Below are 24,838 nucleotides of genomic sequence, written 5' to 3' on the forward strand. Positions count from 1 at the left end.
TTACTTAATTCTTATCTCAAAGTGAAGTAGGGGGACCACTATTTATATCTAGGCACGATTTCTTGTAGAATGTTCCTCCTTCTTCTATACCTTGCCACCGACTTAGTCGCCTCACACTTGTGATCTCTAATAATATCTTATCGTTGTGGAGAGGTAAACATTGGCATCGTCATCCCAAAGTAGCTGATATATTGTGAGCTCCGCGTGTGCCATTCCTGCGAGTCACGAACGTGTCTGAATCCACTCGAGGACTGCATATGAAATGACTGGAATCCAAGTGTTTAGAGCTGATTCTGGGGCATTGTGACTGGGTTGACGCTAAAGACCTTGTTCCTGTCTTTTTCTCAAGTTAACTATTGGCTCCCCAACTTGGCAACTATGTGCGGCCACAGAGTCGAGCGAGGCGAGACCAACCATCAGATGAGGAAGAATGTGGGGCTTCTGGGAGACGCGAACCGAAAACGTAGAGCCATACACAGCCTAACGCACCTGGCCCTATCTCTTCAGTACGCAAGGACTTCCGCGCAGGTCTCGACGAGGGGTTCGGTCCAATTAAAATACGCTAAATCAAGGGTACATAATTCTTCACCTGAAGTAGATGATGATAGAAGTCCTAGCAATTTTGATTGTTACGAATCGCAACATTGCATAACTTGCACCCGTACAGAGTCTGCCCGCCTCGCCGGTGATACCTTCTCTTGTTGCCGCTGACCCCTCCTAGTGGGTCTCTTTTCAGGCGTTTTGCCCTTGACTGCCCCTGCCGAAGGCCCTTACAAGCTAGGCAATCTGATTTTACCTTCCGGTTGATATGATTGACCTGGCGATTGGCGTGTTTACGCTGTACTCCAGGGTCTTTTAAGTCACGCTCATCTCCGGCCCGGTAGAGCTTCTTTGCCTGACTTTCTTGGCCGTAGGCGTTGAATAACTCGTTATAAATGCACTCTCGCCACTCCCTATGATTTGTATATCTCTTCCAATTTGGCTGGGGCCCCTTTAGTTGAGCAAGGTAGCTATTCACAAGGGCCACATCAAGAAGGTCCAACAGAGTGCCTGCTAAGGGTCGCGGCGGAGGGGATGATCATACGCATAATATGACCTCATGGTTCATCTCGTCGTTATAAGCAGCAGCAACTGCCGGGATTTTTATGACCTTGACGGCTTCGTCACCCAAAAAAACCGGCGTATTGGCTTGGCCTCGGGCTTCCGTGAGGACGGCCTCTTCCTCTTCCGCTCGACTCGCTCATCGTCGGCGCCGGTGAATACAGTAGTCAAGAATAATACAAGCCGGTTGTCTTTCCAAGCTATTTGGTTAACCTAGAAGCACGGCACATAGATAAATTAGCAAGGATTTCATATATAAAAAGTGTCTTAAGCTGGTACCTGATTATCAGGGGTCGGGATTTTCTTGACCTGGTTGAATTCGTAGCTGGTCTTGACCCCCCCATCAGCCTCCTTATCCTGCTGTAGCTCCTTGTGGATACCGCAGTCAGGGCGAGCGGTGCCTGTAGCTCCGTGGCCATGCTTGCGGAGGCTGCGGAAGAGATCGGACGACGAGAAGAGGTTATCCACAAAGACATGATATGTCGCTTTTGGCAGTAGATTTGCTAGGGCAACAACGACGCTCTGGATCGAGTTCAAGGCGATAGGCTTGTCTTCTGTGGTGTCTTCTGTGGTAGCCTCGTTGGCAGGCTTCTCCCCTGCGGCCTTGGCTGCGCCCCTGCCTCGGCCGTCTCTTCGCCCTCCCCGACCTCGTGTGCATGACTTCGGTGAGGGAAGTTCAACGCCAAAGGTACCGTATTTTGCATCCTTGATGCTCCATAGCCAGCGGATAATGAAGCCTTGTTGAGCGATAACCCAGATCTTGAACCCTAAGGGGGGGCGGCTTGCCCTTGACAACCGTTGTCTCCTTCGATCTGCCGGTATAGCGGATCATACACTCATTCACAGCCAAATGAGAGCCCGGAAGGAAGATCTCTGCAGACACAGCCTGTATATGATCAGACCACTCTTCAGCAGCTTGGAATACCTTCGGCAAAGGGGCAGTCTCATCGATCTTGGTGTGGTCAAAGGGACGAAGGTGCCGGTGGATAAGCTGAAACTTCCACTGTGACATGAACTTGATGATTGAGTGCTGAGGGCGTTGAACACCGGGCTTTGGGGTACTCCAGTGGCTTCTAATCGTTCTTTCCTTGTGTATACCCATATAAGTCAGTATTCCAAGCCATACATATACTTCTGCGACTGAGGGTCCCTCCCAATTTCGTAGCTTTGAAGATGGACTCATCAGGTGTTTCCAGCTATCAATGACCTTATTCTCCTTAACCCACGCGACCCAGATCTTAGTGAAATAAACCCATTTCTCAACGAGGGAAATAGGGAAAAAAAAGCTGGAATAGCTGTAGTGGCGTTGGGGGCAGTATGTGGATGCGAAGATTGCGAGATTCAACGTGGAAAGGTTCAAATTTGGTGCCGCGGTCTGTTTCGGCCGGAACGATAGCTACCCGGGTGGGGTCATTTGGGTGTATACAGCGGCTGTGATCTTCTTTGGTAAAGCTACTGTCATCATAGGCGCTGACAACATGTATCTCGTCTAGAATTAACGGGGAATTCATTGATGACTTGTCAAGCTCCGGAGACCTTCGCTTACTGTTGGGAGCAAGGATCACGATCATCGTGAACTTGTTCACGATGAGAGTCAACGACCACAACTAGCGTCAGGCAACAGCCTGCTGTCTATGAATCGGCAGACTGAACACGGGTATAAAGAGACCGACTCTCGTCGCTCCTTTAGATAGAAAAACACACGCTCCTTTTAATCCTCAATCTACACTGATATTTTGTTTGATGTCTGCATTCATGTATCGGTGCTAGGTTGACATGACTTTAGGGAGTAGTTTTATTGGGGTTGCCTCACGTGATGACCAACTGCACAATAGACTTCCCGGCTCGGAAGGTTCACTGAGGGGTTTTCTTCCCTCCTGCAACTGCCTCACGGGGAGTCAATTGCTCGCCTCGGCAGGTGTCTCGTCATCTCTCACGCAGTCGAGACTCGACTTTCACCCCCCCCACCTTCCCTCTGTATATAGCACTACTACAATATACAGACACTTGCCTCCCTACGAGGGAGCGCGGACGGGCCCTCTCTGACGCTGCGGTCTAACACGCTTACGCATAAGACCGCAGTGACAGGTGACCCGTTGCGGCCAAACTACACACACTCTGCCCTCTTGACTGCGTGAGGTCACCAATAAAATCAGCTTTTTGTGGAGATGATTCTCAGACTACACGCTTCAATCCCATGCTTTCGTCGTCGTCTTGGAGACTAAGCAGGGATGGTTTGGTGAAGAGTTGCTAAGGGGAAGACCTTCATACCGTGCATGGACGAAAACTGTGCACTCTGTCAAATTACTGCTGGTAATTGGTACAGTAGATGTAGCTGGACTGCTCATGGGTCAAGTCCTTTGGGACCGTGTGCGAGCCTCATGGCCGGTGTGCTTCTTCGGGTTGTGGGCGGATCGACCTCGCCTCAAGTTGCAGTTTCCTTTCCAATTTGGCATAGTGGAGGCCGCATGCATTGCACAGCGTCCTCGCTCCATCAGGTCCGCGTCGCCATTCAGGGGTGTCAATTCGGTTGCAGCTATGGCATCTGCCAGGGGGAACCGCACGCTGCCAATGTGTGAGCTTTGTCTTTTCGCCTCGCCTTACTGAACTTACCCCTCGTCGCTTCTTGACCTCTGGCATACCATGCTGGGGCTTCATTGCATCTCTGTGCATGGGCACCTCGTGCTTCTCTTCGTTGGGATCCTTCAACTTGGCTCCTTCACGAGCTCGCTCGTTCTGAATTGATGTTTGCACTAAGTCCTTCATCTGTTCCAAAGAACGCTTAATGCGCTCAATGTTGCTGAGCATGTCGCTGACTTCCTGTTCTGTCGGTAGTCTTTTGGGGATGGGGTGAGCTCCGTGCTGCTCTTGGGCAATTCGGCTGTACGCTTCGGCAAAGCTAAAAATTGTGCCGGATAAGGACCCAATCTGAAGATAGTCAGCATTAAAGACCTTGCATACGAGCTTATTTCGATTCACTTGGCTCAACGAATATGGATAGCTCCAGCTCTCAGAGTGTCTATCGACTGTAGCATCATGTCGAGCTCGGGTAGCGTAATCGGCCTCTTCGGTATGAGGAGGTACCCTGGGATCATATGGTGCTAGGACATGAGGAGGAACCGTGTGCCTGGGAGAGATCGAATAAGCGGGCAGAGGCATCTGGCAAGGAAGTAGTTGGCAGGGTCGGTAGGCAACTAGAGCCGGTGGCAGAGGTGGCGGGGGAGGTTGCGCATACACTCTGTTGAGAGGATGGTGAGCCTCCGGGGGCTTCTGCTGCTCGGGGTGGTGATGCTGGGGAGGAATCTCCGGTTTGGCTGAGGGACTCTGGAGGCGGTCAGAGACAGGAGGAAGTGACGGCCGGCTGGTGAAAGGTGGCCGAGGAGAATCCGAGAAGGCGGGAAGAGTATCTTGTCGGGGAGGGAAGGATGAAGCCGGGTGCAGCAACTGTGGAGAGGAGTGCTTCTCAGTCTCGGGGAACGATCGAGGAGCGGGAACGAAAGGCGACGGAAGACTGAACTCCGGCTGAATGCTAGAGAGAGGCCCAGGAGAATAAGGGCCTGGTTTGGTCCCGTGAATGACCTCCGAGATTAAGTGAAGCGATTGATGGCTCGGAGGCTCATGGTCGTCGGCCGGCTTCCGAGGTTCCACAGAAGAAATCATGTTGGGGGTGCTGGCACCGGCACCGGATGAGGGATGGGGATAGTTTGAGGAGAAAGGTGCGATGAGGGTTGCCGTGGCCATGGCGGGAGGTCCCGATACGACCTCTCGAAAGGATCCGATTGAGATGGGCAAGTGCTGTTGGTGATACTAGTACGAGTGGTGTGGTGAGGGTAGATGGTGGAGTTATCCAGAGTTGGTAGCAGAATGACGGCTGTAAGAGCAAGGGGGTTGTTAATATGGAAGAGTCAGATAGATATATGAGAGGATGCAGTGGCAGCTCTCGTATGGGTGTTAAGACGGACCTTTGTCTGGTGGGCTCAGCCGCTTCCATAGCGGGTCTGGCAATTACCTGATTTGGGGCAATTTGAGGCCATAGGCATCTGACCTGGCCAGATTCGGCTGAATGGTGCCTGTTGAATAAAGGAAGAAAAAGACTTGAAGTGATGACGGACTCAAGGTGAGATTCGGGAGGGATGTAGACGGAGACAGGTATTCTGTAAGGGCCAGTGAGGCGAAGAAGCAAAGAAACAAATACTTGCTCCATACCAGAAAAGCCACGGGGGTGGGTAAATCTGACGCTACTAGTGGCGCTGAGGCGGGACGCTGCCGGGGGGTGGGGGTCTTCTCGGGCTAGCCCTACCAAACGGGTGCGGCTCGAGTGCTGGCTTCAGGGCTGGCTGGGAGGTGTGCCAGATCCAGCCTCAAAAGGCAGAGTGAAAGGGAACTGGGGGATCGATGCTGGCCCGTTGGGGCACGGGCGAGGAAGCGTTACGCAAACTCAATAAGGTGGCCGCCGGTCGCGGTGTTGGCCCAATGTCCGGATCTGGGGATGTAGCGCTCATTTCTGTTTAAGACGGGAGGAGATGGGTCTCTCGGTAACGCAATGTTAAGGAAATTGAAGGGTATCGGTGGCTTTCTTAGCAATACAATGCCAAGAAACCTAGAGCAAGGGAAGATGAATCCTTTATTACGAGCTTCTCAACAGGACCAGCAGATAATGCCAGGATCCAATCACGGTTGGGACCATTTTAGGATCATAGGCAGCCAAGGGGTGGCCATGAAAATGCTGATTGCCAACAGCTCACAACCATCGCGAGGCCCGACGCGGAGATCAACAAACTTTCAAAGCATAATAACACGATAACAAGAACTTAAGAAGTCGTGCAGGCGGCAACTGATGATGTAATACCTGTGGAATAGCTTCGGTATCCCTGCGATTTAAGTTTTTAATTTTTACCCCCTTTGGTCCTTGAATGTTGTCATATTTCCAGTAAGCGCGGACCTTTTAGTTGGCTACTGGGGTGGCTTCAGTTGCCACCACCGACGGCAATGACCGCAGATCGTGCCGGAGATGTTCTCCTCAATTGATGTGAGTAATCACATGCGATATTGAGGAAAGAGGGGAACCGACCAATGCGCATTTTTGTCACAATTCTCATCACAGCTGTCATCACAGCTGCTCTCCTCTGTGGAAAATGCAGTGCGACATATCATTGGCGCAAGATTTATACGGCGGCAAATCAAATCTGGCTGGGAGAGTGCAGAGTCATGCAATTGATCCTACTGGATGTTGTGCCCTTGGTTCCGGCAGGTGAATCAGGCTAATGGATGTTTATCTCACGAAAACCTCCAACTCATACATGCAAGCATCCTATAACTCACCGCACGCACATAGGTTTTAGTTCTGAGAGCTACTGGAAACTCTCCCCGATTGTAAAGACCCTTGTCTTTCAGCCAGCCAGAGAACGCAGACATCATCAACACGTACGTAAGAGAATGAGATGCGTGAAAATGCTGTATGCTTGTCAGACGTTTGCATGACAAATCTGCAGCCGTTGGACTGCATGTGCATGCAAAGGAAACTCAACACCGCGGAAAACCATGTTCAGGCCCACATGGGACCATTAGAGGGAGTGCGCCCTGATGCGTGTTGCAGTGCCCATCCGTCAAAACGGAGGAGAATGACGAAATATAGCAATCGGACGCCCCGACAAACTCTAGAGATATTACCCGCACCGTTGCGTCGGGCTAAAAGGATCGATGATTGAGCCCAACCACACCTCGGACGTCGTCAATGAAACGGACGACGAGTGTGTGGTGCCAGGAGGTCCAACATGACAGCCGCCATTTGAGGAGCGGGCGCATCGGAGTACCGGATGGCCAAGGCTGTGGTAAGAGGGGCCCACGGTGATCGCCATCTTAGAGAAATGCGGTAACCCAAAGTCCCACAACTTGCGATGACTAGTGCGGCAAATGGGCTGCTTGCTCGATAGCTAATCCCCCATTAAAGAACGAATGCGTTTTTGTGATGGTAGGTTGTCAGTTGGTTGCAGTTTCCCCTTCGGTACTGTAGCGGACATTCAATGTTACAGAAAATTTAATGTTAATTATAATCTAGGAGGAGCACGTCCGGGCAACTCAAAATTTCACGCCCGAGTCTCACGCCCAAACGTAGGAGCCAGCCAGTTGCCTCTTCATAAATATCCCTTGTATTTCAGTGGCCCCTTGGTTGTTCGACCGAGATGGTGATGAACAGGTCAGTCCACGGGAAATAGGGCTTCCCACATGGCCTGACTGAAGAACGTATCTTGGACCGTTACCTACCAGTAAGTTGCCATGCAGCCCTGTGATAAACCAGGGGGTAGATGTGAAAGACAGTATCAGGCTAAGCCCTGAATGAATCAACAGTTCTGCGAAACGCCCGCGTGAGCGGTTGCATTGGTGGTACCATCCAGTACCCCTCTGCCGATAAGACCCCTCTACTGATAAGCAAAAAAAAAGTTTCCCCATACAAAATGCCCAATTTCACTTACACGGTGCTTGGCCAAAATTGAAGTTATTTACGTGAAACAAGTTGTGTCTTATTGAGAGTTTCATGCTGTTTCGTATTATGCTATTGTTGCTTACGCTATATGGGCGGTTTGGCCGCATGGAACTATCGCAAAATTTCTATCAATGCCTCCTCCACGAACACTCCTCCCCAAAGCTTGTAGGACTTTTATCTGCGCCGGCCTTCCATAATCGCCTTGAAAAATGGCTCGAGCTTCTTATACAGAGGATGACGTTATTGAAGCAATATTGGATGTCACAGATAACGGTCTCTCGCAGAACCAATCCGCCCAGAAGCACGGCATCCCTCAGCCGACTCTTTCGAACCGATTAAGAGGTGTACCGCCAAAGTCCGAGGTCACCCATCCCGCCCAGCTGTTATCCAAGTCTCAGGAGTCCAGATTAGTTTCCTGGATACTTCGACAAGAGGCCTTGGGCTATGCTCCTTCTCACAGTCAAGTTCGCGCCACCGTCGCTGCCCTCCTACAACAGCAAGGCAGGGAAAAGCCTATCGGCGTACATTGGCTAGCCAGGTTTATGAAACGACATCCGTCCATAAAGACCAAGATAGGAAAACGCCAGGAGGCGTCGAGGTTCAATTGTTTTACCCCGACCGCCGTCAATTGGTACTTTGACATCCGCGAGAGCGAATATGGCTGGATCAAACCTGAGAACACTGTTAATGTTGACGAGGGCGGCATCATGGCCGGATTTGGTGAGTATTTTGTCGTTTCTTTCATGAGACAAACTAACCAGCTGCCAATGTAGGCTTGGATTCCTTAGTTATCGGCAGTAGCGACCCCAAGAAGAAAGCCTTCCTCAAAGGCTCCCAGTCCCGCACTTGGACCAGCTTTCTCGAAGCCGCAACTGCAACTGGCCGTCTTCTGAAGCCGGGGATTATCTTTAAAGGCAAAGAGCTTCAGCAACAGTGGTTTATTGATGAGCTTAAGGAAGTGGCTGACTGGTATTACATCACGTCCGACAACGGCTAGACAGACAACCATATCGCGGTCGAGTGGCTCAAACAGGTCTATCTTCCCCAAACACAGCCGGAAGATGAGTCAGATGCGAGGCTTATCATACTAGATGGTCATCGAAGCCATGTATCTGTTCGTATCCGCCTTTTCCGGGCCACCTGGGCCGGGGATGTCGCTGACCGTAAATCTAGGATGAGTGGATGGCTACGTGCTTTTTGAACAACGTGTATTGTTGTTACCTGCCGGCTCACTGCTCCCACGGCCTACAACCACTCGACAATAGTCCATTTAATGCATCCAAGGCGGCCTATCGCAAAGAACTCCAAAAGCTGACAAGCCTGACCGATTCTGCGCCGGTGGACAAGGTCAACTTCATCAAGGCCTATGCCAAAGGCAGAGAAGTGGGTATGACGAAGAAAAATATCCTTTCTGGTTGGAGAGTGATTGGAAACTGGCCGATTTCACGATGGAAAGCGCTCATACATCCTGAGATCCAGCCTGACAAGAAGGAAACGACGCCCGCATTAGACGGCCTCAGCGACGGGCAACGCGACTCTGATAACACGCCAAAGACCAGCCGTCATATCAGGGATCTGGGGAAGAATAAAAGCCCTTCAACAAGAAGGCGCTATTCTGTGATATCGAAAGGTTTCGAAGCATAAGAGTCAAAGATCGCCTCCCTAAGTTCAAGAGTAGCCAGTTTAGAGGAGGAAATCGGGCGGTTGAGCAGAGGCAAGAAGAGAAAGGCGATACCGAATCCCAACAGGAAGTTCATGACACTAGCCGAGGCTCTAGTGGCTGGTGACACTATTTCCGAGTCAAACGAAGCCATTGAAGAGACAGAGGCTATTGAGGAGGTGATCGAGGTGGGAGGAGTGGAAGAGGATGAGGGCTCAAATTCGGAGGCGGAAGAGTTACTAGTTGTACGGACCCGCGCAGGCCGCGTAGTTAAAAGACCAAGAGAATATTAAAATACATTCGATTCTAAGCTGAAAAATAGGAACTAATTTGTTTTTCGTATTTCTGGTGACTCCTTGCGGGGGGGTTGAAAATTAGCAGTTTATATGGGGAAACTTTTTTTTTGCTTATTAGTAGAGGGGTCTTATCGGCAGAGGGGTACTGGATGGTATTGCCAATCAGATCAAGCCGGGCCGAGTTCGGGTCCTTGGCACAGAGTGCTCTCAACCAATCTTAAGGACTGATCCCGTCCGCTCGAGGTAAAAAGGCAGTCCGGCTGGACCCTTCCTGGTGGGGTCTGCTCGAGTCCATGCTGCGGACGGTGGAGGTCTTCGGCTGAGTCGCACTGAGGTCTGTGACGGATGCATGCCCTTGAGCTTCGTCCGTGATCTTAGGAGAGATTATGAGTCGTTCTCAATGCGCAGACGCCACCGTTCCAACGCCTGGGAAACTGTAGAGCACTCGTCTCAGGTCAAGAGGAGTTTCTGTAATCCCAAGGGTCCAAGCACCCCGCTCCTTAACACTCTCCCCCCTCTCTGCAACCCCTTTGCGAACCGTTTAGAGCACTTACATCTCGGAGCTCAAAGACTCAAAAAAACAATTTGAACATTCTGCCGTCAATGCTTGTCATATTCTTCTTGGCCCTGTGAGATTGATCAGAGTCTTTGAGACTTAAAAACGAGAATTTGAAGAGATGTGTGATTGCCAATCGCTGGAACCCAGAAACCTACCCGGTAGTTCAACCGATGCTTCCTTCGAGGTCATCTCCTCAAGAAGAGGGGCTTGCCATCCCCCGGTTTCGAAAGCTGCTAGGTATGATCTCATATATGGTCCTCCCACCTCGATCCTCCGACACTCTCTAAATCGGTTGCTGTCTACCCGACTCTGCCAGATCGGTATCTTGAGATCAAGAGAAGCCCTCTCCTCTCCGCTCATCCCACCTCATCTGACTGTATCGCCTTAAGATTCCCTTCTTACCTGACTGTATCATCATTTAGGGGTGTCAGGGAAGGAGCATACTGAAGACTCGCTCTGTGTCATCGATAGAGAGCATCCGGCCATCTTCCGGACTTCGAGCAGAACACGATTCTGATTGGCCTCTTCCATCCTCGAGGCTCGATCAATTATGTCAGCCTTCGTCCAGCCGTGCTCTCCACCACTGGGAGACTTTGCATCCGGTTCTCACCTCGATGCTGTCGCAACCACACCGTACTTGCTGATCCCACCATCCGGTCGGATGAGCACAGCTTCACCAAAGTCGCAAAACAACACGATTTATCAGCCAACTCCAAGTCGTACATCCGGCAGCTCATTTTTCGACGAAGTAATTGATACCTCTCCAGTTTCGGAAAATTTGATGTTCGGATCCTCCTATATCGCATCCCCATCCCGGCCGACGGAGCCTAAGATACTTAGAAGCAAAGAATTACCACAGAACACACTGCCAACCATTCAGGTTGACAATAAGTCGAACCGCCGGCCGCACAATCGGAGGCAATCCAAGGCAAGCTCGGCGATTTCCGAGTTCCGTGCTTCTGGGAATATCGCAGAGTCACCAAAACCAAGGAAACAGGGACGAAAGCCCAAGAAACAAACGAAAGGCCAGAAGAGTTCAGGGCAACAAGAGGAACTCGGCGACGACGACCTTCCTATAGATCCCCGTCAGCGTCAAATGCTCGAGCGAAACCGAATTGCTGCCACCAGGCTTCGCCTCCGCAAGCGTGACGAAGCCTCCGCCCTCGCCTCTCGCGAAGAAGCCATCGAGGACCAGAACCGCTATCTCTCGGCCTGTTTTGAATCCTTGACTGCCGAAATCTACCACTTGAAGACAGAGTTATTGAAGCATATGTACTGCAACTGCGTGCTGATCCAGAAATACATCGCCCACGAGGCCCAAAAATCCGTGGACGGTTTGCTTGCTTGTTCTTCGGCCTTTCACGCCTACAGCGTTTCTCCGACCCCAGATTATGGGAGCTCAAGCAGCGCCAACACGGCCGAGTCTCTGAACATGTACAGCCCAGAGGCCGATGACATCCCTCCGACCGCGACGAAGCCTTTTCAGCGGGGATCTAGAGCGTCGGAGGTCAGGGAAGACGTGTTTGATACGAGTGCAGAGCCCTTCAATACGACCCCTATACCACCGGATTTGATGATCTCCGCCCACCCACTTTCGAGTTTGCCTCTCGTTGGATGTGGACCAGGCTTATACGGTAACATGGGACCGTAAGGGCGTCAAACGGATGAGATTGGTTGGGACACCTACTGGAGTTTCGATGACTGCGTTACCGAAATTCACTAATAAAAGAAACGAGAAATGGAAGCGTCAAGTCTTCTTTTTCACACCTATTATGCAGAATCTGAAATGGTCTCGTTGCTCGTTGAAGGTCGTCTGCTCGCTTCCCCTTGTACTGTAAAATTGTATGCCGGGTGCCTTGCTGATGAAGCAATACTGCGGGAGTAGAAGGTGTTGTGTTAAAAGGTCTAAGTTACATCTTTCTAAGAGGCGCATAGTAGTAGTAGTATTTTTATTACGCCCGGGAGAACGGATCTCATAGGGCCAGTGGCTACGCTAAGCTGTCTTCGCTTCTCCGCTATTCCTCCAGACCACCAGCTCGTCTCTTTTCCAGCCCCGCTTGCTTGACTCTGCAAACGGGAAGGGTAAGAAGCTACTTTCTCCTTGGCTGATTTATGTGTTGTCATCAAGCGTACCGCACTAATAGATGTCGTGAAAAATAGCTCTGATTGGTCGGGTCCACTCTCTGGCATCCATTAGGTTCCGGGTAAGTAGCAAAGACACGCTCACCAGCCTGGCAGGTTATACTCTCAACCTTATACCCTATATCAAATATATCAAATGTCATTTCAAATCCGGTGTTTTCCATTTGTTTGATTTGATATAAGATTCTGGCATATTTGATTGATTTGTTTGGCTGTTTGTTTGATTTTGTGGGCAGCGCTGGATGGTTGTGGGCTCGCCTGCGCACCGCTGGTGATACCGTCGGCCATCGCATTTAGTTGTACCCTCATCTGTTTCATTTCTTCCGTCGCCTGGTTGCGCGCCTGTTCTAGCTGCTCCATCATCTGTTGCCGCATTTGCTCAAGGTCTTTTGCTGCCTGTTCTCGCATGGCTCTAAGCTGCTCAGCCGTCTGTTCTCGCATTATTCTCAGTTGCCTGGTGGTCTGTTCGTGCATGCGTCTAAACTCTTCTGCCTTATTCAGCTCTTCGGCTGCCTGCATCTTGATCGTTTGGATTTCCTGCTGGAGTTGTCGAATCATCTCCAGCTGATCACTCATCATCTGAGTAGCTGTTCGCTGGTTCTCCATCAACGCGTCCCATAGCCTCTCCAGCATTTGCTTCTGTTCGCTCATGAGATGGGTTGATGTTTCCTGGAGCATTGTGCGGAGCATCATCTGCACCAGCGACGCGTTGTTGCTTGCCGCACCTTCCGTCTGTGATGCTCCGGCCCTGTCGCTAAACTCATTCTCTCCTTCTCGCGTTTGCGCCGAACCGGCCTTCTTTGACGTACCCGTCTTTCTCACAGCCGCCTGCAGGTTTTCCTGCAGTTTTGCTGTCGGTTTCGCGGGCCTTGAGGACCGACGCGTCGCGGCGACTGAACCTCCACCTTCGACCAGGATCTCCTCAACGGTCGCGTCCATTTCGCGAGGCAACGCTCCCGGCAGCACCGGAGTCTACGCCTACGCCCACTAGCTAAAATAAAGAGTGTAAAGAGTGTAAAGAGTGTAAAGAGTCTCCACGCTTCTGGGGCGGGGTACGGAGCGGAGGTCCTTGCGCACTGAAGAGATGGGAACAAATACATTCAGGTCTCATTCTGGAACCTCGCGTCCTCACGGAGCAGGTCCATCTCCCTGTCGCCGCAGCTACATGTTCGCCAACAATGCCAATGTTACGGATATTCAGCTACGATACTCAGGAAGCCCAGGGTTCTATATCAACTTGTCGCATAACATTCGTGTGACCGGATGTAACTATCCGGTTTCACATCTGGCCTGTCGCATAATCCTAACGACATGAGCTTAAATAGCTGTGCCCGAACACATGGCTGTTCGATTTCTTTTGTTCTTTAGATAATTCTCATCAATTGACTGGTGCCATCAATGATCCCTGTGGAGCCAATTGTCTGACACAACTTTATTAGGTGCCGTTGTCGACACCAAGGACCGTCCTGATATTACTTACGACTCCTTTAGTCGAAGTAATTTGTTCTGCCGCAGAATCACCCAGGCCAGTCGCACCTGTCGCTCTATCGAGGTTATTGTTCAGGCCCGTTGGGTCGAGCTCTTTGACTCATATGTCGAGTATCTTGCCTGTACAAATCCTGGAACGTCCCCAACCAAGAGTCGTATCAGAGCGCTGGCCGAGGCCTGTAATGACTTTGGGTGGACTGAAAAGGAGCTGCGAAACAGGATGGCCATCTGGCGAGGCTATAAGGAGATAAAAGACGCTGTGGGCTAGGTTGCACTGGTGTTTTCGGGAATGGGCCTCTACCGCCTTTGCAAGTACCGCATCGACTTTGACAAAGAGAAATTTCAGCGACTGCGATCATTGCGGTTACGGATGGAGGTAGCCGCAGATACTTTACACTACGGTTGGCGCCAACTTTTAGGTATTGTTGGTGAATCTACCCACTGTCGCTTCACCGGCCACCCTCATGACTGGGTCGTGTATCAAGACGGCTCCGACCCAGTCCCGCTCCGATCGACATACCTTGAGAACGATCCGAGCTTTAGTTTTGAACACCTCGAAGAATCTATTCTTAATACGACGTCATGGGGTGCTGACGACCCTCGCTGGATCCCTTCCCTCAATGCAGCTGCATGTGTAACAGGCACGAATATCTGTGACCTATGCGGGCATGGGCAGTCTAATGACCCCAAACTCAATTCTTGCAAGTGCTTCCCTAGCCTTTTCGGTGGTCTAAGATTACTATGCCCCGTACAGGTCTTTCGAACACCTAACGGGCGAAATAATAAGATCTAGGCGCTGGTTCCGTTCGAGAGGGGTATTGCTATTGGAGAATTCGTGAGGCTTGTGACTAAGAACATAGAGAACCAAGACGTGTTGGATAGTAAGGCCGGTGAGAGACGGTATCAGATCTGGCAGGGGCGGCAAGGGAACTTCACTCGGTTTGCGAATCACAGTTGCAAGCCGAATGCGCAGTTCCAAAATTTCGTCTGGTTAGGGACGCAGCATGTTATACTTGTGAGTAAAGGGATTGAAGCGGGCATGGAGATCACGGTGGACTACTCCGGAAGTTATTGGCATGGCCGGGATAAGAGGTGCCTCTGTGGTGAAAGTTGTTGTCGCTACAACGGCAGCACATAGCTAATGTCGCTTGTAGACTCTTTCCTTAATGAAAGATGTGCTTCTCGGATCGCGGTAGAAACGCAACCGGCATGTCAGTGATTAACACGGAGTCAGGCCCGTAGCTACCTGCCACGCGATCAGTGCCGGCATAGAAGTGGCAACCAACCTAGGTAGATTGGGTCCGTCTCGATTACGAGTGCTGTTAAAAGTAAGATCGAAGAGCAAGAGTGGTAGTAAGTCACCAGCTGGAAAATAATCGAGAGATTCTCCTCGTTGCGTGCGACTAGCACGTACTACCCCAAATCTGACATCTAGATAAAGTCCCGCTCGCAATCGGGCTGGACCACGATCTATCTCCCAACGTTTCAACCAAGTGGGGATAGTGGCTCGATCAGTGTATCAGATGGTGCATGGTGACTCTTTTGGCTGGTGACGTCGGGAGGGACGCACCCTGGGAACCACGACGCCTCCTTGCTTAGGATAGGGCCCGAAACCAGCCCTAACGGTTTTGGCACGAGTTCCGGAAGAAAGCTCTCATGATGTCAGTATGCGCCAGCCTTGGGCTGACTTTTGCTGGCGTCGTTTGCCCTGAGCTTCTCAGGATTGCAGATGCGTGTCATTCGGCCAGTCGCAGTGGTTGGCACGTAACGGCAGGAATCACCTCCCGACAACGCCCCTGTCAAAACAGCCGCAACCACAGGTCTTGAAACTTGGAGAAGGATTTACGAGAAGCAAAGTGCAATTTGACCAGCTAGCTATCAAAGGTTTCTTCCCTTGTTACCAACAGATACACCGCAGCACAGAAGTAAATGGCCCATTAGTCCGAGACAACACCATACCAGATCAAACCCATGACGGATCCCATGACAATTGCCATGGGCGGGCTCACCCGAAACCAATAGCCACCCACATAGCTTGTGGCCGTCACAACAACCCACCAAGGATCAACGGCTAGGCTGGTGCCCTGCTGGAAACCTTCATCGATGTGGCCGATCTGCCAAAGACGATATACTGCAGTGTAAATTAGGCCGACGGCGGCCGCATTGACTCCTCTGAGAGACGACTTGACCCATCTCCACCCTCGTATCGCACTCCAGACACCCATGGTCCCGTGCACCGTGAGCAGACCGGGGACAAAAATTCCTAGAAACCCGAGGACTGCGCCGGCAGCGGAGTTATACCCACCATTGATGGCAGTCAGGCTGCCAAGATAAACCGCGAAGTTGAAGTTGGGGCCTGGGAAGGCTTGGATGAGGGCTAGTCCGATAAGGAAATCTCGAGGGCTGACCCAGTTTTCGGCGACAATATATTCCCGGAGCAGCGGGATCACGACTGGTCCACCACCAAAGATGATAGTACCAGCGAGGTACATATTAGAAAAGAGACTGTATAGGCGTGATTTATGTGGCAAAGTACCACGTAGAACCATGACGACAATAAAGGAGAGCAGGAAGAGGACAATAAGTAGCAGTCCGAACTTCCAGGTGATGTTGAGACGTCGTTCCTGAGGTACCACCCGAGCCTGGTCTTCGGCCGTCGATGCTTCGCGTTCGGTAAGCGGGAGAGTGCCATTTTCATCGATTCTCCGACTCGAACGGTTGTCATCTTTGCTGTGGCCGGACGGCCCAGCACCCGCGTTGGATTCTCCGTGGCGATTTCTTGCGGCGGCTTGTTGCTGGGCTTGCATCTCCACACCTTCTTCTGATGTATCCCGAGACTGCTTAGTCGTCTTCTGGAAACTCGCACCAATAGCTTTGATAGGGCCGTGGAGCCAGCGGAAGTCATGAACAACCGTCGCGACGCCAGCCAAAAACATCAGTAACGGAAAATACCAGAGCGCATTATACATCATGCCAGCTGCGGCCCCGAGGAAAACTAGAATGCGGGTTATCTTATCAGTGATGGCCTTCTCAGATAACTGGACGGCCGCAAGAACGATAATGCCGACAGTAGCAGCGTTGAGACCGGAAAGCAGAGCATAGACGGCTCGAGGGAGGGATTCGCCAATGTTAGAGACTCCGATGGAAAGCCCGTACATTCCCAGAGCTCCCGGGAGACTAATTTGAACCTATTTGTTAGCTTTTTACTAAGGACCGGGCGACTGAAACGTACCTCCAAAGGAGGAAGCCGAGGAGAGCAGGAAGGAAGCCATCGTGGAGAAGGTTGATGCAGTAATGCATTTTAGTGCTGCCAGGGCCTGAGAATGCCTGACAGACACTGAACAGCTCTTGGTACTGGACAACGTCAGCAACAGAGCTCCTCTTGGTCACCTTTTAAAAAAAAAAAAGTTCCTACCACTTGCTCATCGATCCATGAAAGCTTAGCGACAAATTTGTCGTGAAACTACCATAAAATATTATTAGCCATCGGTCGTGTACTGGCCTCGCCCCAGCTAGTCTAGCCCATTTCAGCATAGGATTTGCCTCGTGAGAGGTAGGAAAGGATGGTTCCGGGGCCAGTACGGGTCACTCACGATCTTGAAGTGAACCGGCGGTCCTCCGAAGGAAGTGAAGCCCAAATACCAATTCTCTCGAATGGTGTTCCAGAACCGTTCACCCAGGTTGGCCGTATTGAGTGTTGCCGATCGCTGGGTTGCCATCTTTCTGTGCCCGATTCCACCTAGACAAATTGTGACAGTTCACCTCTTTCCCGGTTACTTCCCAATGCAGCGGACACCTCCAGCGCTTCGCAGTAATAAGAAGAAACAGAATTGGCAAAGAAATGCGGATGAGCCGAGGGTGAGAATGCGTGTTTGGTCGAAGAGGGATGGATGGCCGTTTTTGTAAACGTAGTTTTTTCACGCCGATGGACCATTCGAAGAAAACCCATTTTCGAGATTTGTGGCGCCAACAAGTAACGAGCGGCGATTTGCAGCACGTGCATGCCGGATGAGAACCATATTTTCTTGCAATCACGGTCTGACTCACCTGCGACCAATCACCGTATTACCATGACAGAAACCCGGCAACATTGACTGACCCAAATGCTATTTGGTGGCTTGGCGACGATCATCAACCCACAATTCTACTCGAGTCCAACAGGGGCGATATTTACTTGATATTTGCCTCCAGGAGGTACCATAAGCACGGCAGCTGCAAAGTGACTTCTGCGCTTGCATTGGCGAGTTATTGTACCCTCCGTACGATGCTCTAGACTTATGCAGATATCACCCAGAATTATTACGTGATCGTGCAATCGCTGCCTGCTTATCATGTGGAAAATTGCATCGCCCAAGTCGGCATAGATGCCAAGAGGTGAGGCCAAAAGAAGCATAACACGAAAAGATACCTCAGAGAACTTGCATAACTTTTTGGCGTCGGCATCCAACGGGCGAGAGGCTCGAGATCTGCACCAAAAAGGCTAGAGACGTATTTTCTTTTAACTTCTAACCTCCACTTTAGCGCAGCTCCTTATGATACCGTATCGACTCAAAAGACCCAAATTTCCCTGCGGGTCTCGAAGTCTCTGCTAGCTGCGCGATCTAACCCTCATAGTATTAGTTTGAGATGATTATCTCAACGTCGGGCCACCTTACCTTGGATCCATCCTTTTTAAGTGTCAAAAAATGAGCCCTTCGCCGGTTGACGACCGGGAACTGCTTGAGGACCAAGCTATCACTATCTCATCTAAGGCTACTACTTCTTCCGTCTAAATTGCTGTCTCTTCTGTTGCCCCTTGTGTACTTATCAATTAGGCGTTCCACAATGTCCCTCTTAACCCCACCGGCCAGAATACCAAGCTCTTGGTATAAACTGAAGGCCAGTATGCATACACCGGTCCAAGGAATTCTGAGACCTCAACGTAGTGCAAATTACCACAATGGAGCTGGAAGTTTCAGATAATGCCCTACTTTAGCCGTGGCCGAATTGAGGGACATTAAGCGCCATGACTAGGAGCAAACCGGCAATCAAGCCGGCAGACGGCAGGGTCAGGACCCATCCACCAAAGATGAGGAGGATCTGTTGCCAATTAGTCGCTCCAATGCCCAGATTCATCAGGGATACACCGAGCACCGCTCCCGTCAGGCACTGAGTAGTGCTAACAGGTAAACCAAGACGGCTAGCAAGCAAGACAGTAATGGCGGCACCAAACTCCATAGAGAATCTTCGAGTTGGCCTCACTTACGTGATCTTATTACCTAGAGACCGAACGATATGGAATCCTATGAACCAGAACCCGGCACCGAGGAGGCAGCCAGCAACGATGAGGATCCATATAGGGGTATCTAAGTCCTCCTATCCTCGCCTATACGGTACGTCTAATACGCCACTACCCATGGCCCAACCGTATTTGCCACGTTGTTAGAACCGTGCGCGATAGATATTATCATAGCACTAGCTACCTATGCATAGGTTCATAGATGTTTTACGCGGTTATCATAGCGTTTTGCTTTCCCGTGGGTATTTGCGAGCTGGGCCGATATATAGGTGACACAGTCACTCGTTACGTCCTAGAGGAAGAAGTACTAGACATAACTCCAAATACGCTTTGAGTGATAGATGGAAAGTTACGCAGTGGGGAGCCAGGAAGCGTTCCTCAGCCTCTGGCAGGGGCTTTACGCGTCGGATGGCCGCCCTATCCTGGACCAGGACGTCCCACCTCCGCTCGACATTCTCTAGCGATGCAGGGGCTGGGTTTTCGCTGTTGGCGCTATTGTCCTCACCAAGCGTGATGTTTTGGCCCTCGTTCTTTGCCATCTGCTTCCCCCTCCCCCGTTGTTATCCTTTGGACCTCTTAATTCGTTGTGTGCGCTTTCGTAATAGTCGATGACGATGGCATGGCCCTTGTCAGGGAAGAACAAAGGGGGACTCTCTTGCAAAAGTAGGGCCAGATAACAATATGCCAAGGTGTTAATCGCGCGTCTTCCTTGACAAGGCGTTGGTGAAAGTATGGCAGGAAGAATATGTAGGTGGTCAACAGTACGCCAAAGAAGACGCTGAGCACGATGCTCACCGCAGTGCTAGCACCCATCTCCTCGAGACTTGGTGCACTGGATGCCTCAGTAGTGAGGAAAAACGCCAATACACCACCGGTGAAAGCAGGGTAGAATGGAATAGCCTTTATCGCCTTGGCGAACGAGTTCTGGCGTTCTAAGCTAGCGAACTTGAGCGTCGCGAAGAGAACGGCAGCAAAGCATGCAAATAGGACCGGTGCTATACCCCAGGACGCTACAACCTGCGCCACAACATGTTGGAAGAACTGAGAGTTCCCCCTAAGCTTCAGGATCAAGATTAAAGTTTGAAGTCCTACGATTAAGGTTCAAAGTCCTAGATGGGATCATTCAAAGATATAAGGCCCCAAAGGGCCTCTCATTGAGATAATGGAAAAAAAAAACACAACCAAGAATAATCATAATCACTATAACAAGAACTACCTTTTGTCAAGTGCACTCAGCATCCCTGCGCGACACAACCACACAACATCGAGTCCTAGTCCCAAGACACTCGGGCCTGGGATGCGATGCCAGCGCCGACGAGGGCACCTACGACAGTTTGCGTGGTGGGAATGGGGAAACCTAGCCTCGTTACGATGAGCAACCAGAAAGCGTTACCAAACTCGGCGCAGGCCATGACGAGAATCAGGACCGAAGGTGTTCTTGTGAAGCGGCTGAGATCGATGATATTGTTCTTAATGGTACCCGTGACACGGCTGCCAAGGGCCACAGCGCCGACAAAGTCAGTGACCACGGCCAGGATACCGACTTGTGGCATGGTCAATGTTCGTGCAGCTACCGAGGTAGCATACGCGTTTAGGTCCTGGACAAAGGACTCGATCGCATACGCATCCTTGTTCTCTATGGTATCCTAAGGAGCAGATGAGTACCATGGACAACCGGACCTTAAAGATAGGGCTGGTGGCTTCCCCCTTTCTTTCACCTAGACATTGCCAGTCTGATCTAGCATCTCTAGATCATATCCGCGTCCACTAGCCGATGAGGCACGAATTTTGTTCCGTGTCGGCTGCGATATCCCAGTGCTCGACCTGACTGGCTTGCCTCAGAAGGACGGTATGTAGTAGTACTGTTACACCCCAAGGTAAAGGAGCTGCCCGAACGGAGTAAATGGAGCGACGGCCACTTCTGAGTCAGCCCTGAACAGCACGGAAACCTGGTAAGTCCCCGATAGCCAGAGTCATATGATAAACTAATCACGCTTCAAGACGAGTATCTTCAAGCAGTAGATCGACTTGATCCCGCTATCCTGGGGCTCCGTGCGTCCCACCCAAGGGAGGACACTGGCTATCGGCCAAGTCAGCGGCGGGTCCCAGTCCGTTAAAACTCTGTCAATTCGTTTCGGACACTCCGGCAGTGGACGCGCATGTTTGCTATCCTCAACCAGAGGCGGTGCCAAAGGCGTGTATGCAGTTCATGTCGAAGCTTGAGGGCAGCCGCATGCTTACCAGTTCCAACCGAGACCATTTTGTTGATTGCATGGAAAAGCTTGTAAAGTATACTATCGTAATGAGGCCTTGGTTTCGACTTGTTTGGAATTGATTCAGTGAGAGTGAGGAGCGCAGGGCCATTGATGCAACAGGGGGTGTGTAATTCGGTTGCATGGTATAGAGATTAGAGAGCTTTGGTTCATTACTTATGAAAGAATCTTCTTTCAGTCCAATTGAGTGCTGTCCAGTCGAAGGTTTTTCTATGATGGTGGCATCATCCTCATTCCCGATGGCCAGTAACCCTGGACGAGCTTTTCAGCGCGACGTGTCACCTTGGAGACGTCAAACCACGGCAGCGTGAGTTTTATTCGCTGGGCGCGTGAATCAGCCAATGGTCACCCGTGTATGACCGGCTCCGGCAGTATCAGGGTCTGTTTCGGCGGAATACACTCCAATCTATACTACTAACAGTTGTAATCTTCGTCTACCGTTCTTGGCAGCATTGAAAGCTAGCCTTCAGCCTCCGGAATCACGACTAGCTGAAAGATGCAACTACCTCAGTAATTCCTGACATGGGCGGGGGCTGGAGCGAGAGACTAGGTATTCAGGATTTTTTCCTCGGTTATTATCACACTTAACAGGGGATTTTGACTGTGCATTGAAGCTCTTAATTTCTTCTAACGTTAAATGATTGAGGGGGATTGTTCGATTTTGTCCTAGATAAGTTCGTATTCGTCTGTTGTAACAAGATTCCCCTGACCGGGCTTTAATGAGATCTCCTGACCTTTATCTATTGTTTTAAGCCATAGAGCCCGAGGGTCGGGGCAGCCTTAGTCACAAAATGTGATAGGACACCTGTGAACGACGGCCCAAGGTTGCTCTGCAAAGGGTCTTATTAATCGCGCACAGCGCCAATGATATTTTCAATACTATTGGCCCTTTTAATACTAAGTACCTGGCATGAAAGAACAGTGTCATTTGCGCTAAGACGGGTAAGCTAAATTAGACTAAAGCCGTTAGAGCCTTACTCAGATTCTGAACGTTTATATACCATATCGTGCGCAATCTGGGTAATCGCATCACTAAACACTCCCCTAGTCGTGGCTACACAATGGAGCTGGCCGCTGCTATAACCGTCCTGCTACCCTTCAAGTATGGTCTTCCCGTTTCCACCTCCTAGTGCATTACTGGCGGTGTCCTCGGCGCGGCCTTGATGAACTGCGGCCTGAAAGTCTATCCACTGGAGATAGCTCTTGGTGACCTTTATTGTTGGTGCCTGACTGTGAGTTCTCCTTCCTTGTAGGAGGTAATAAAGTGACTCATTTCGTGGCTCTTCCGTAGGTCCTTGGCGCTAGCCTGGTCGCGGGTATTATGATGGGAATTGCCATTAACATGTCTCAGGAGAGTGACTAAGGCTTCTGGGTCGGGCTATTGCATGGCTCCTCTAAGGGAATTCCCTGGGGATAATAGGCGCTCGAGTTAGAGAGCATGTGTTAATATAAGAAAAACGACAAGCTCTCCTTGAGTTCGTCGTTAGATTCCGGTGAGATAACTATGATATATTCTGTAACTAACCCTATCTCAATAAAACGCGTAAAGCCAAACGTAAAGAAGATGTTCATTGATAAGTTGGAGGTGATTTATGACTTCTGAGTTTGTTGACATAAATGCCTACGCAACGGACGAGGCAATGGGACTATATCGCGAGGTTATATGACCATATGTTAGATTCAGAAATATAACTCCTCCTATTTTCACTCCCTGGATTATTTCGCCAAGAATCGAAGGAGATGAGTAGTGAAATCTTCTGGCAGTTCCAGATGTGGCATGTGGGTTGCCCCCTCCATAATGACAATTTCTGCATCTAGAATATTTGCCTAAGGCTCAATTGCTGCGGGATAACAAAAGTCACCTTCTCCTGTGATAACTAGAGTTGGCTTAACGATTTTGACGCAATCTTTAACTAAGCTCCAATCTACTCGGGAAAATCAATTAGTCCCATGCAGTCTTGTGATTAATTAAAGTAAGGGCTGCTCTTGCCTTTATGTGTTCCAGTCGCGTTAATAATACTAGGCCCATACATCGTCCCATCTACCGTATCATCGCTCTCTAACTTCTCAAAGAATAACAGGAGGCCCTAGGGCCAAGGCCAGAAGCGGCACATATGCCGCTTGAAGAACTCGAGCATAGCTGCTTTGTATTCTGGCGTATCATACTTTTGCTCGGCTTCAGCTACCCAGATCGCTTCTTGCGCGGCCTGAGGGAGCCTCCCTATGTGGCCCTTTACAACTCCTATCAGCGCTTCCACGCTGACTGGGGCAGAGGCAATGATGAGGTGTTTTAGTCTAGGAGGCTGATATTGAACAGCGAATTCGGCTACAACTTCTCCTCCCCAAGAATGACCGAAGAGGTCGTAGTTATCTGCAACATTGAGCGCTCTGAGAAGGTTGTCAAGTTCGGCGAGGAAGACCTCCAGTCTCCACACATTCGCATCATACTTAGTCTCGCGCAGGTGTGTGCTGTTGCCGTTGCCCACCTGATCGTATAGGATGACCGGGATCCCAGTTTTCTCAGGTAGATTAGAGAAGTAGGGCGTAAGGTAGTCATGGACTCCACTAGGCCCACCGTGGACAACGATGAGGGGACGTTTGCTGCCCTTTAGGTCTCCAACAGTGCGGTACCATGTCTGCCCCTGAATGGGCAGTCGGGGGTGTGAAAAAGACACAAATCCCTCAGCAACGGCCATTGTGACGCAATTCTCGACCCCACTACAGTGTTCAGACGCTTGTTTCGAGTCTGTCAGGCCGATCTAGGATAAGTTGACCCTTTTGTCTTAGAGTAAGGATTGGCAGTATGTAGCATATCCCAGGGTACGGCATCACTAGGGGTCCCAGACTAAGAATCGGAACAAAGGACGAAGCTCAGATAGTGCTATAAGTCTACTCCCACACTAGCCTGACCTCCGGCGGTCTAGGATCTTCCAGATAGATGCCGGGCTCGTGTGCTAGTCTTCCTTGCTGATAGAGGTGGTAGTAGGCTCGTATTCTGCTGATGAGACTCGAGGGTAGAAGCTAGGTGTGAATATAGACAACGGGATGGTGTGAGGCTGACGAGCGGTAGAAAAGGGTTCAGAGGGCGTGGGTAAGTGCGGCCTAGCGTTGAGGCTGATATGATCGCGAGCGAGACAAATCTCTCTACGTCATCCACTCAAGTAAGGACCTAGTATGAGGAATGGACTAGGCTTTAGGCTTCTTGTTTTCGCCGTGCTTAAGAAGCCGCCGTAGAGGGGCAAGGACGTGAGTTAAGATCGTCGGGGCTCTATTCTGGCCTCGTATGATGGGCAACCGATATATATGGATCGGACAAGGGAGAACATTGAGAGACCGACGCAGTGAGGACTTCTGAACCAAAATATGACATCTATTTCGGGTTACAAGGATGCCAAAATCTATTCCCAAATTAGCACTAACTCTAGCGAGGGATAATAGCATATGCTCCCCAAATCACATAAACCGTCAAAATGATGTCAGCGGCTTCGGCCCTCGCCTGACTGCCTTCAATAGGCAATAGAATCAGTTTACCCTACTTCCAGTTCGCCCAGGGGGGC

General features: G+C 50.6%; 4 protein-coding genes and 1 pseudogene across 5 annotated transcripts, besides 1 other annotated feature; 1 reads left to right on the forward strand and 4 right to left on the reverse strand.

The window, feature by feature from the left end:
- Positions 1-3,480: 3,480 nt before the first annotated feature.
- On the reverse strand, positions 3,481-4,842 carry NCS57_01478100 (GATA-type domain-containing protein; the record flags this gene model as incomplete). Its single annotated transcript, XM_053064370.1, has 2 exons — positions 3,481-3,666; positions 3,715-4,842. 2 exons carry the CDS (start codon positions 4,840-4,842, stop codon positions 3,481-3,483), a joined length of 1,314 nt encoding a protein of 437 aa, XP_052906254.1.
- A 5,808-nt stretch (positions 4,843-10,650) lies between these two features.
- NCS57_01478200 (BZIP domain-containing protein) lies at positions 10,651-11,751 on the forward strand (the record flags this gene model as incomplete). The annotated part of the gene is made up of 1 exon (XM_053064371.1): positions 10,651-11,751. One exon carries the CDS (start codon positions 10,651-10,653, stop codon positions 11,749-11,751), a length of 1,101 nt encoding a protein of 366 aa, XP_052906255.1.
- A 635-nt stretch (positions 11,752-12,386) lies between these two features.
- Positions 12,387-13,181, reverse strand: NCS57_01478300 (CCHC-type domain-containing protein; the record flags this gene model as incomplete). Its single annotated transcript, XM_053064372.1, has 1 exon — positions 12,387-13,181. The coding sequence occupies one exon, from the start codon at positions 13,179-13,181 to the stop codon at positions 12,387-12,389; it is 795 nt and encodes a 264-aa protein (XP_052906256.1).
- A 2,486-nt stretch (positions 13,182-15,667) lies between these two features.
- NCS57_01478400 lies at positions 15,668-17,467 on the reverse strand (annotated as a pseudogene). Its single transcript has 4 exons — positions 17,324-17,467; positions 17,146-17,193; positions 16,963-17,084; positions 15,668-16,907 (listed from the first exon to the last, which is right to left on the reverse strand).
- Positions 15,668-17,467: a sequence feature.
- Positions 17,468-20,279: 2,812 nt separating this feature from the next.
- NCS57_01478500 (Phosphate transporter) lies at positions 20,280-21,268 on the reverse strand (the record flags this gene model as incomplete). Its single annotated transcript, XM_053064373.1, has 2 exons — positions 20,280-20,644; positions 21,250-21,268. The coding sequence occupies 2 exons, from the start codon at positions 21,266-21,268 to the stop codon at positions 20,280-20,282; spliced, it is 384 nt and encodes a 127-aa protein (XP_052906257.1).
- Between the last annotated feature and the right edge of the window lie 3,570 nt (positions 21,269-24,838).

The sequence above is a fragment of the Fusarium keratoplasticum genome, chromosome 14 (genome assembly GCF_025433545.1).
Source record: "Fusarium keratoplasticum isolate Fu6.1 chromosome 14, whole genome shotgun sequence".
Lineage (NCBI taxonomy): Eukaryota > Fungi > Ascomycota > Sordariomycetes > Hypocreales > Nectriaceae > Fusarium > Fusarium keratoplasticum.